This window comes from Anolis sagrei, chromosome 5 (genome assembly GCF_037176765.1).
Source record: "Anolis sagrei isolate rAnoSag1 chromosome 5, rAnoSag1.mat, whole genome shotgun sequence".
NCBI lineage: Eukaryota > Metazoa > Chordata > Lepidosauria > Squamata > Dactyloidae > Anolis > Anolis sagrei.
In genome coordinates, this window is record NC_090025.1 from 94005206 (window position 1) to 94018079 (window position 12874).

The window sequence follows — 12874 nt, forward strand, 5'->3', positions numbered from 1 at the left end:
AATGTGGTTCCCGCACTGAGTGCATTGCAAGAACAGATCCATACCTGGCCACAACATCAAGGCAGAAAATCCCACGATATCTGCTTTGAACTGGGTTATCTGAGCCCATATTCAGATAATGTGGGATTTTCTGCCTTGATATTCTGGGATATAGGGCTGTGTGGAAGGGTCCTAGGGCTCCAAAGCTTGCTTGGGTTTTGTGTCAATGTCTCTCTCCCGCCTTCCAAATAGGAGCTTTGCCCAGCTGTGGAGAGAAGGGTTGCCTTTCCTTCTGAGGCGCCTTCTGAGGCCACATTGGTGTGTGCCAGGCGAAAAGAGAAGGATGCGCGCGCGCCAGATTCGGGGACGCCTGATGTCATCGCCGGAGGATGATGAGACACCGGCGCGCGCGCGGGGTTGAGGATGCTCGAGAGGAGAACGGGCCCTTCTCCCCGCGCATGCGCTCTCCGCGCCCTCTTCATTAATTCCCCCCCCCCCCGCTTCCCTCAGGCCCCTCCCTCGCTCCCCACCGCTGTGTCACTCATTGGCTTTGTCAGTTCCCCCCACAGTTGCTACCCAGGAGGCGGCGAACAGGTGAAGAAGCCTTGCTGCCTGTTCAGCCCTGAGAGGGAAGGAAGGAAGGAAGGAGGGAAGCTGAGGAGAATGAGGCAAGCGGGGAGCGCGCCCTAAGGAGCCCAAGCGGTCCAGAGAGGCTGGAGGTGGCGACGCAGAAGGCAGAGGAAGAGGAGGCGAAGCAGCCCGGTCCGGATGGAGGCGGCCAAGCCTGGAGGGAAGCGCCTCTTCCTCCTCTGGGCGGCTCTCCTCTGCTGCCAGGCGGCCCGGAGCGTGGGCGCAGTGGCATCTCCCGCCAACCCGCCTTTGCCTCAGTGCCAGGAGGTGAGAGAGAGAGGGGGGGGGGGGGGGCTGGAGCAGAATTGGGAACAACTCTCAATGGAAGCCAGGCAGGGAAGAGTCAAGACCTCAGGGTGTTGGAACAAGTTGGCTTTCTTTTTTCCTACTACCTGCCACCTAAGGGGATAGCATAGAATCATAGAATCAAAGAATTGGAAGAGACCTCATGGGCCATCCAGTCCAACCCCATTCTGCCAAGAAGCAGGAATATTGCATTCAAATCACCCCTGACAGATGGCCATCCAGCCTCTGTTTCAAAGCTTCCAAAGAAGGAGCCTCCACCACACTCCAGGGCAGAGAGTTCCACTGCTGAACAGCTCTCACAGTCAGGAAGTTCTTCCTCATGTTCAGATGGAATTTTATTTATTTATTTATTTATTATTTGAACTTATATGCCGCCACTCCCCTGGGGCTCGGAGCAACTTACAAGAATGGCTAAAATCTAACAAATTTAAAAACAGCAATATCAAACATTAAAAGCCTGTCGAAACAGGTATGTCTTACATGCCCTGCAGAAAGCTGGTAAGTCCCGCAAGGCATGGACTTCAGGTGGCTGAGTATTCCAGAGTGATGGTGCCACTGCTGTGAAGGCTCTGCGTCTGGTTGCTGTTAGATGCAAGGTCTTGACACTGGGGACTTCCAATAGATCTTGGTCCTCAGAATGGAGGGATCTCTGGGGTTGGTAGAGGGTGAGGCGGTCCCTCAGGTACATCAGTCCCAGACCATGCAAGGCCTTAAAGGTGAGTACCATCACTTTGAAAGTGATCCGGTGCTCAATTGGTAACCAATGCAGCTGTAGATTGGTGTTATGTGGCATCTCATCGGAATTCCCGCAAGAAGCCGAGCAGCTGCATTTTGTACCAACTTGAGCTTCCGGATCACCGACAGAGGGAGGCCAATGTAGAGGGCGTTACAGTAGTTCAGTCTTGAGATGACCGTAGCCTGGATCACCATAGCTAGGTCGTCCCTGGACAGGTAGGGGGCCAGCCGTCTAGCCTGCCGCAGATGAAAAAAGGCGGTTCTGCTAACGGCGGAGACCTGGGCCTCCATCGTCAGCAGAGGGTCCAAAAGGACTCCCAGACTCTTTACCAATGATGACAGGCGTAGCGCCTCGCCATCTTGTAGTTTGAAGCCATTGTTCCACGTCCTAGTCTCCAGGGAAGCAGAAAACAAGCTTTCTCCCTCCTCCCTGTGGCTTCCTCTCACATATTTATACATGGTTATCATATCTCCTCTCAGCCTTCTCTTCTTCAGGCTAAACATGCCCAGCTCCTTAAGCCACTCCTCATAGGGCTTGTTCTCCAGACCCTTGATCATTTGAGTCGCCCTCCTCTGGACACATTCCAGCTTGTCAATATCTCTCTTGAATTGTGGTGCCCAGAATTGGACACAATATTCCAGGTGTGGTCCAACCAAAACAGAATAGAGGGGTAGCATGACTTCCCTAGATCTAGACACTATGCTCCTATTGATGCAGGCCAAAATCCCATTGGCTTTTTTGCCGCCACATCACATTGTTGGCTCATGTTTAACTTGTTGTCCACGAGGACTCCAAGATCTTTTTCACACGTACTGCTCTCGAGCCAGGCATTGTCCCCCATTCTGTATCTTTGCATTTCGTTTTTCCTGCCAAAGTAGAGGGGTAGCATTACTTCCCTAAATCTAGACACTATGCTCCTATTGATGCATGGGTGACTGTCCCTTTAAGAGTAGAGAAGCGCCCCTCTTATAGCCACAGCAGACCCCTTTGTGGTTCTGCCTTCCCATCACAATCACAAACTTAAGAGCTGGCAATACACTCTTTTACTTACTTACTTAGGCGATCCCTCGTAGTCCGAGGATGATGGTCCTCCAAGAGTGGTATCCTGGGGGTGGGTCCATAGGTAGCTGTGGAGCCCTATTTTTGATCTGCATCTTCTCCCACAGTGAGGTCATTGGTTTCCAGGTGCAAGGCAGTCTCAGTCAGGGTAGGCTTGACACGCCTTCCTCTTGGCACGTTTCTCTCTTTAACCCTCCATTAGTGCCTCTTTAAATTCTGCAGCACTGCTGGTCACAGCTGACCTCCAGCTGGAGCGGTCAAGGGCCAGGGCTTCCCAGTTCTCAGTGTCTATGCCAGAGATTTTAAGGTTGGCTTTGAGCCCATCTTTAAATCTCTTTTCCTGTCCAACAACATTCCGTTTTCCGTTGTTAAGTTTGGAATAGAGCAACTGCTTTGGGAGATGGTGGTCGGGCATCCGGACAACGTGGCTGGCCCAGCAGAGTTGATGGTGGAGGACCATCGCTTCAGTGCTGGTGGTCTTTGCTTCTTCCAGCATGCTGACATTTGTCCGCTTGTCTACCCAAGAGATTTGCAGGATTTTCCAGATAAAGCGCTGATGGAATCGTTCCAGGAGTTGCATGTGATGGATTATATGCCAGTATAGATTCATATAATCCAGTTGAAAGCAGATAATGTGGATTATTTGATTTGATGATCTGGATTATATACCAGTGTAGAAAGGACCTTAGTGGCCCATCAGCTTGGCTTTTGTTTTGCAACAGTCCGCTTGTCTTCCCAAGAGATTGCAGGATTTTCCAGAGGCAGCGCTGATGGAATAGTTCCAGGAGTTGCATGTGAAGTCTGTAGACAGTCCATGTTTCACAGGCATATAACAGGGTTGGGAGGACGATAGCTTTATAGACAAGCACCTTGGTATCCCTACGGATGTCCCAGTCCTCAAACACTCTCTGCTTCTTTCGGGAAAATGCTGCACTCGCAAAGCTCAGGTGATGTTGTATTTCGGTATTGATATTGACTTTGGTGGAGAGGTGACTGCCAAGGTAGCGGAAATGGTCAACATTTTCTAATGTTACACCATTAAGCTGTATTTCTGGCATTGGAGAGGGATTGGCTGGTGACTGCTGGAACAGCACCTTGGTTTTCTCGATGTTCAATGACAGGCAGAGCTTCTCGTATGCTTCTGCGAAGCTTTTTAGGGTGGCTTGTAGATCTTCTTCTGAATGCGCACAGATGACGTTGTCATCAGCATATTGGAGTTCTATAACAGATGTTGTAACCTTGGTTTTGGCTTTCAGTCTGCTGAGGTTAAACAGCTTGCCATCTGTCTGATAGATGATTTCCACTCTGGTGGGAAGCTTTCCACCAACAAGGTGAAGTATCATAGTGATGAAGATGGAGAATAAAGTTAGGATATTAACACACCCCTGTTTGACACCTGATTCCACCTTAAATGGGTCACTTTGGGAGCCATTGCTGTCCAAGACGGTTGCCATCATGTCATGAAAGAGCCGCAGGATGTTCACAGATTTGTTAGGGCACAGCAGACCCCTTTGTGGTTCTGCCTCCCCATCACACTCACAAACTTAAGAGCTGGCAATACATTCATCTTTTATATTAATCGCAAGATCAATATTCCTTTTTTGTTTTTTAATCAGGAGAAACAGCAATATCCAAAAACCAAGAGATGCCTTATAATAATAATAATAATAATAATAATAATAACTTTATTTATATACCACTCCATCTCCCCAAGGGGACTCAGAGTGGTTCCCAGGTAACATCACAAAACATACAAAGTAAAAATAACATAACCATATGATTAACAAAACAAAATATAAACATACAAATTGTCGCCATAACTCACATATATTAAAAGGAGCCCCCCCCCCCCCCCGGTGGCGCAGTGGGTTAAACCCCTGTGCTGGCAGGACTGAAGACCGACAGGTCACAGGTTCGAATCCGGGGGGAGCGCGGATGAGCTTCCTCTATCAGCTCCAGCTCCTCATGCGGGGATATGGGAGAAGCCTCCCACAAGGATGGTAAAAAATATCAAAACATTCAAGCATCCCCTGGGCAACGTTCTTGCAGACAGCCAATTCTCTCACAACAGGATGCTCCTGACACGACCAAAAAAAAAGGTATCTCCACTGAAGCTTTCTCATCAACTCTGTTTCCACAGCAAGCCATTTTTTTTCAAAATCCAATTATCATAGGAACAGAAAATGAGATGACATCTTTTGAACAGGGGCACAGGCAGCAGAGCAAACTTCACAGGGGTGCTAATAATAATAATAATCTTTATTTATACCCCGCCACCATCTCCCCAATGGGGACTTGGAGCGGCTTACATGGGGCCAGGCCCGAACAACATATTACAGCAAAATAAAACCAAAACATTATTATCCTATGAGTATTCCAGAATGTGTTTTAGAATGGTAGCTGACTCACTTCATTGCAGATATAGGAGTAGAAATGAGAACTTCCTTGCTCATATCTGGATATGTTTAGCTTGGAGAAGAGAAGCTTGAGAGGAGACATTATAGCCATGTTTAAATGTTGGAAAGGATGTCACATTGAGGAGAGAGCAAGCTTGTTTTCTGCTGTTCTGGTGAATAGTGATGCATCTACACTGTAAAGTTAATGCAGTTTGACATTATTTTAATTGCCATGGTTCAATGCTATGGAATCATGGGAGATGTAGTTTTACATAGCCTTTAGTCTTCTCTGCTAAGGAGTGATGATGTCTCAGCTTGCAACTTTCATTATTCCACAATATTGAATCATAGCAATTGAAGTGGTGTCAAATTGCATTAATTCTATAGAGTAGATGCACAGAGGAATTGATTAAAATCGGAGGAGAAGAGATTGCTTTTGAGTATTAGGAAGAACTTCTTGGTAAGAGCTGTTTGGCAGTGGAATAGGCTGCCTAGGAGTGTGGTGGAGTTTCCTTCTCTGGAAACTTTAAAATAAGGCTGAATGGCCATCTGTCAGGAATGCTTTGATTGTGTTTTCTTGTGTAGCAAGAGGTTGGAGTGGACAGATCTTGGAATTTCTTCCAATTATAGAGTTCTCTGTCTCAATATCTGATCCATTTCTCATTGTCTCACTCGGGGAGAAAAACCCGGGTCTAATTAAGCACTCTACTATCATTCACAAATTATGCAAATCTCCCCAAACATTCCACCAATCATCATTCACTCCAATATTTAATTTTCTCTGCCACTTACCCAATATAGTAGAATCCTTATTTTAATTGGTGGTGGTGGGGGGGGGGGGGGGGCTGACACTATGTGGATACCTGAAACCATAGATAATAATGAAGCTTATATTTTGGCTATACTTAGGGGTGAAAGCATATTATATAGTCACACTAGAAGACCTAGAGAGGACCACAAACATTTCCAGGTTTTTTTTTCTAATTTAGGTAAGTGAAACTATTGATACCAAATCTGTGTGCGCACACATGTGTTTGGGGGTGTGTGTCATACTATATTATAACATACAATAATTAAATCAAAAATATTTCCCAGCAAAACTCTTTGACATCACAGATTCAAAGTGCTATGACTGTGTAGTGTGATAGACTGCTGGATTCAACTCATGTGTGGCTATAAAGTCCATTGAGCGTTTTGTGAGGTTCATTCACTGCTCACTCTGAGCCAGGGACAGATCAACCATTAAGCCAAATAAGCACGTGCGAAGGACATCAAGGGAAGGGGTTCAGCATAGTAATTTTCCATTTCTGGATTTATCATGGACCATATGGTACAAAACTCCAAATGGTGAAGCTGAACCAAGTTCCACAAAAAGGGACTCCCACATTGTAAGAGTTTTGCAGAAAAAGTAAGAGGAAAATTCTCAAATATAAATAAAGTGGAAATATACAAATATAAACATTATTTTTATCATATTGTAAGTTTTGTTTCATTTTGAAGAATACATTTTTATTTTATAGTTTATTAATAATTATATTTTAAATTAGATGTACTTTCAAATGTTTAGTACCCCAAAAGGTCTTAATCCAGCCCTATGCTGGAAAAGGGTGGGGATATGCCATCCTCCCTCCAACCCTTAATATAAACTATTTTAACTAAGCCTGATGGAAGCTGCATGTGATCCAATGAGCCACACATTCCCTTACTTTTGACTAGATTGTTAGTTGTTCCCATTCAGTTCTGCTTCAGAAAGTGAAGAGGATTTAAGATATCACCTACACCTCCTGCAAAGATCGCTCTCTGTTTCATCCTTTCTATCTCAGTGATAGACATGGGAACAAACAAAAACAAATTGGCATGCCAACCATGTTGCTTATTGTGTTTTCTCCTTTAAGAATTTTTTCAACAGTATTATTTTGAAGTTGATCCATTTGCCCTCCTTCAAGCAGTTCTTTGTGTTCCTTAATAACTGGTTATCCACACAGAAGCCAAAAGATGTTTTTTGTTTTTTTCCTAGCGTTCAGTGTAGCTCAAGGTTTTGAGGTCTGGCTGACATGTCTGCTGAACTTAGCATCTTTCTGAAATGAAACAGTTTGGTGGAAATATTAAAGCTTTTCTGTGCCCATCTATGGCTTTTAAGTCTAGTACTCTGAAGGCTAATACTGCCCAGAGAGCTAGGGTGAGGTGTATACATCAATATTTTTTTCTTATCCTATAAGTGTTATCATTTTTTTTTTTGCTATTGAAAAAAATAGCTTTCAAATGTTAAGACATCTATTTCCTGAAACCATTGGCAAGTGGGAAGACAGCCTAAATCACCAGGTTATTGTTGTAAACACTTGTGAAAGTAGATGATAGGAACAGAATCACAATGAAAGGTGAAAGAGCCCATGGTTTTCATTGATTTCCAGTTATAGTTATGGTTGCTGAAGACTTAAATGTACTTTTTAAAAGGACTAATATGCATTTGGTTAAGCCACGTGTTGGTTGCACCTGCTTTAAAAGAGACATTGATAAATTCAGGTCACATGGTATTTACTGCATTCTGGTTTGGTAAATATGAAAAAAATGGATGCTTAGGCTTATTAAGCGTCAAAGGCAAGATGGCAGTTCTCCTGTACTCAAATGGGTGTGTATCACCCTCTTAGACAATATCAAAGCATCAGAAATAACTATTCAAATTTATACAATGTGAAAAAGGAATTATCTCACCCTATTCAGTATGCAATATCTACAGTTATATCTCAAACATTTGTTATTTTTTGGACAATAGCAAGAATTTTAAACTTGGGAGGAAACTTTTGCCACCAGATAAAAATACATCATACATTTGCTTCTTTTTTTTGGCAATAGCAAGAACTTTAAACTTGGGAGGAAACTTTTGCCACCAGATAAGAATACATCATATATTTGCTCTTTTTTTTTTTTTGGCAATAGCAAGAATTTTAAACTTGAGAGGAAACTTTTGCCACCAGATAAGAATACATCATACATTTGCTTTTTTTTCCCTTTGGCAATAGCAAAAATTTTACATTTGGGAGGAAACTTTTGCCACCAGATAAAGCAGAAAGGCAACTACAGAAACATTTACCTCGTCCAGACGCAACAAGTGCGAGGTAAATGTTTCTGTAGTTGCCTTTCTGCTTTATCTGGTGGCAAAAGTTTCCTCCCAAATGTAAAATTTACTGCATTCTAGTCATAGGTGTGCTGTCATTTCAATTTCAAATGTATTTATTTATTTATTTAGAGCTTTTATAACCCGGTCTTCTCGACCTCCGAAGAGGGACTCAGGCCGGCTAACAGCAGGAAATTCATACACAAGTCGGATAAACATAATAGCATTGTAATACATGAATACATTAAAATACAGATCATACAATTACAAAAATTCAGTTTGAAAAGAGACAGCATAGTTTAGAGGAAGGACATATTGTGGAAAAGCTCAATTTCATTCCATGGCATGGCCAGTTAAAACGGGGGAAGGTCCAAGAAAGAGCTCAAGGTGGAAAACGATGGTAGATAAGTCAAAGATTTGTCTTAGTATAAAGCAGTTCTGCATGATCAAAGATGCATGGGTATCCATAGTTGGTGGTTTATTTTCTAGACAATAGTAAGATGCAATATTGTTGACAGAAGCCAAAGAGGAAGCAAATATTTGGGCAAGTTGGTATCTGGATTCCCAAAGATCTTATCTAGTGACTACACAGAAAAAAGAACTGAGCTCTTTTTATGAGTACCCTTAACAGTTGTGTGAAAGAAGCACCTGCTCATTTTCCCTATTTTATGCAACTATTAAAGGTAGAAAAGCCATGTTCTCTTTTTCCTTTGGTTACTAAATCTTTTCTGGCTCTGTGCTTCATATTTCTGCCTTATCCTGTGGTTATTTGGGAATCTGGAGTTGCCCTGTCGTCGTCCCCCCCCCCCCCGATTTTCAGTTGTAATTTTGTAACTACAAACATTCACCAAACAAAATCTCAAAAAAATGTTTCTATTGCTGCCTTTGGATTCACCTTTTTAGCAGGAGACATTTCTGTAATATTCCCGAGGTTGTACATGAACATGATTAAGTTACTCTTCTCGTGGCCTAGTTTTCCAGTCTCTAAAAAAAGAAACACTGAAGAGAATTTGAAAAAAGATATTGGGGGTTATTGACCAAGTGGAGGTTAAAATGCATATATATAGAGAGAGAGAGAGGGGAGGGGGGAGGGAGAGTATGTGTGCCTGTGTGTGTAGGCATATAGTTGAGAGTCTGGTCTTCAATAATTTGTTTAAATTTGTTTAAAGAATTTGCATATCACACCAACTAGGGGCTACTAAGATAAACCAAACTAAAACAACTTATTGAATAGTTTTAAAACAGCAAGGGTTAAAATAGTCACTCCTGGTTTTAAGGACTGAGGGCCATGTAAAACAACCGACAAATGTCCATTCTCTTCAAGAGTTGTGATATGGCTAACAACTCAGCCTGTTTGAATGATGTTCATTCTCTTCAAGAGTTGATGTGCCCACCAACTTGGCCTGTTTGGAGGTGGCAAGACACACAATACTGTAGATCTTCCTGCTGAGGCCCTCATATTTGGGCAGGTTTATATGAGAAAAAAAATGTTATTTCTAATACCCTGGTCTAAATGCTTTAGGGTTTTATAGGTCAAAACCAGCACTTGAACTGAGCTCAGAAGCATATTGGAATAATAATAATAATAATAATAATAATAATAACAACAACAATAACAACAATTTTTATTTCTTGTCCGCCTCTCCTCATGGCTCGAGGCAGGTTACAACATTCACCTAAAAGCATTCTTTAAAATACACATAATAAAACATATTTTCACAAAATACATATATTAAACATAAGATTCAAGCTTAAAATTCATCATTAATACTGTCTGAATAGGCCTACCAGAAGAGATTGGTTTTCACTTGTGTTTTAAATTGCGACAGTTGATCTAGCTGTCAAAGCTCTTCTGGCTCACAGTCTTAGGGCAGCCTTGTGGTGATCATTGCCAGTTGGGTTCTGGCAGGCTGGAGCTGATGCCCCCCAGAGGACCTCAGTGTTTGTGGCAGATTGTATGGAAGAAGGCGATCCTGTAGGTAACCAGGATCCAAACCACGTAGGGCTTTCAAGGTCAAAACTAATACTTTGTACTTTGCCCAGAAACTAATTGGCAGACAGTGGAATGACTAAAGGATAGGTGTGATATAGATGTTCCCATAACCAATCTGGTTGCTGTACTTTGAATCAACTTAAGTTTCTGAACTTGATACAAAGATAGCTCAATGTAAAATGCATTGCAGAAGTCCAAACTTGAGGTAAAATCCAAATCTTAGAAGGGGCTAGTGAAGTATAGTGATATACATTTTTTTAAACATGCAGCCAATAAGATGCTACTTGCTGCATTTTACACTACCTGTAGTTTCCAAAGACTCTTCAAAAGTAGCCCTGCATAGAGCACATTGCAGTAATCTAAGGGCCCTTCAACACATGGCTAAAACCCTAGAAGTAACAGGGTTAAGGAGAGGGGGTGGGAGTGGCTAAACAATGTGTGGACTTTTTTGTGTCAGGAGCAATTTGAGAAACTGCAAGTCGCTTCTGGTGTGGGAAAATTGGCTGTCTGCAAGGACGTTGTCCAGGGGATGCTTGGATGTTTTGATGTTTTATCATCCTTGTGGGAGGCTTCTCTCATGTCCCCGCATGAGGAGCTGGAGCTGATAGAGGGAGCTCATCCATGCTCTCTCCGGATTCGAACCTGCGACCTGACGGTCTTCAGTCCTGCCGGCACAGGGATTTAACCCACTGTGCCACCTGGGGCTCCTAAGTGTGGGCTGAATTGGATTAACAGCTGAAAAGCATGTGTCAAAAAGGTGCACTTAAAATTCGATTCCACCTGAAAAATGTGCACCTTTGCATGGCTGTATATATCTGCAAAACAGGTTCTTTCCTTTCCTTTTTACTGTGTGGACTGTTCCAGAACCCAAAATAGCTGATCAGCTAATTGGATGGTCAAAATATGGAGCCTCGGACACACAGGTGTCTCAAGGAAAGTACAAGCAGAAAACAGAACTCTCTGAAATTCTTTTATACTTTCTAACAGTAAACAGAGCTTGAATTAACAATTCGGCGAAGAGAGGGAAAAAAAATCTGTTTGTGTTTACATTAAGATATTTGCATGTGCACGTAGGAGGCCCAGTGCATAACAGAGTAATTTTTAAAAAAAACTTCCACCTGATGCCCTCCATTTTGATCTGATTCAAAGGAAGATGTGAGCATGGCAGGAGACCATTTTCTGGGAGTGACAAGTATCTTTGTGGACTTGCTGTCAGGTCGTGGGATTATTTGTCCCAGATATAAAACACGTATTTTGGCACAGTCTGGAAGTGTACTAAGTGGGTAGTAATTTAGCTATCTGCACCCCATAACTGAGGAAGCTGCCAGTGTTTCAATTAAAGATGGATAAAGACATACTTATCCACAACATGATAACTGAGGATGCATCTATACTATAGAATTGATGTGGATTGACACCATTTAAAGTTCTGTGGCTCAGTAGTATGGAATCATGAGGGTTGGTAGTTTCACAAAGTCTTTAGCCTTCTCTGCCAAAGAGTCCTGTTGCCTCACCAAATTACAAATCCCAGGATCCTATAGCATTGAGTCATGGCGTTTTAACTGATGTCACAATGCATTCATTCTACAGTTTAGGTGCATCCTGAGTTTGATATACTTAATGTCAGCTGCAAAGCAGCTTTGAAGTTGGCTGCAAAGGAGCTGGAAATCTGAGATTCTTTAAGACAAATTGAACATTCAAGAATGGAAAGGAAGTAAGCATGGTTTTCCTGGCTTATCCATAACTACTGGAGGTTGCTAAATGTATCATTAAATATGTTTGCTTAAGATTACTGGTTTGGAAAATTGGTCACCATATTTTCCCACCTTACCCTTTTCTGTTTGCCATCACTAACAATAGCAAATGCATAATAATGTATTTTATAGCTTTTGTTTCCATAGATCTTTTTGTAAGTACCTGACACATTTCAGGAACCTTTTTATTGGTTCATGTTGTCCTTGGCTAACTCTCTGAAGCAGACAATTAGCCAACATTAGTCCTGTGCCTCTTTGGAAAATAATGTTAGTTGTTAAGATCTTGTGGATAGATTCAAGAATGTTGTAATTTTGCAGATGTAATGTATTTCATAACATAGCATATTATTATCACTTAAAATTTGATAGCAGGAATGAAAACCCACTGAGCAACCTTGGGCAAATCACACACTTAGCCTCAGAAAACCTTGTATTAGGTTTGTCTTATGGTCTTCATAAGCTGGAAATGACTTGAATGCACACAACAGCAACAGGCATTCTTGTACTTATCACAAAAGATTCCCATGCTCACTGGAAATGCTTTTAAAATCTGCCCTTGTGTTACTTTTAAAACTGATAACGCTAAAGCAAATACGTTCTGCTTCTGCATTAAACAAAACAAATGTCTTGTTTTCTCAGATGTGAGAAGTCATTAATTCCAAACTTTACTCTGAAGATTACTTAAAAAAATCCCAAGGTGTCTTGAACCTTAAAGAGAAAGTTTTACATAGTTAGAAGTGGTTGGTATCCTAATACTATAGGCTATAACTATGTTTCTATATGTACATGTCTATGATATTTTTCTATGGAGCCCCCGGTGGCACAGTGGGTTAAACCCCTGTGCCAGCAGGACTGAAGACCAACAGGTCGCAGGTTCGAATCCGGGGAGAGGTGGATGAGCTCCCT

At 42.3% G+C, this 12874-nt stretch overlaps 1 protein-coding gene across 2 annotated transcripts in view; it reads left to right on the forward strand.

The window, feature by feature from the left end:
* The first annotated feature begins 474 nt into the window (after nucleotides 1-474).
* ELAPOR2 (endosome-lysosome associated apoptosis and autophagy regulator family member 2) overlaps nucleotides 475-12874 on the forward strand; it is a 121668-nt gene continuing 109268 nt past the window's right edge. Inside the window, exon 1 of one of the 2 annotated variants that reach the window (XM_060778200.2) lies at nucleotides 475-876. In XM_060778200.2, coding sequence (XP_060634183.2) covers nucleotides 748-876 — 129 coding nt within the window. In that variant the 5' untranslated portion in view covers nucleotides 475-747. The remainder of the gene's footprint in view (nucleotides 877-12874) is intronic. The other variant, XM_067468899.1, reaches the window with a different exon arrangement.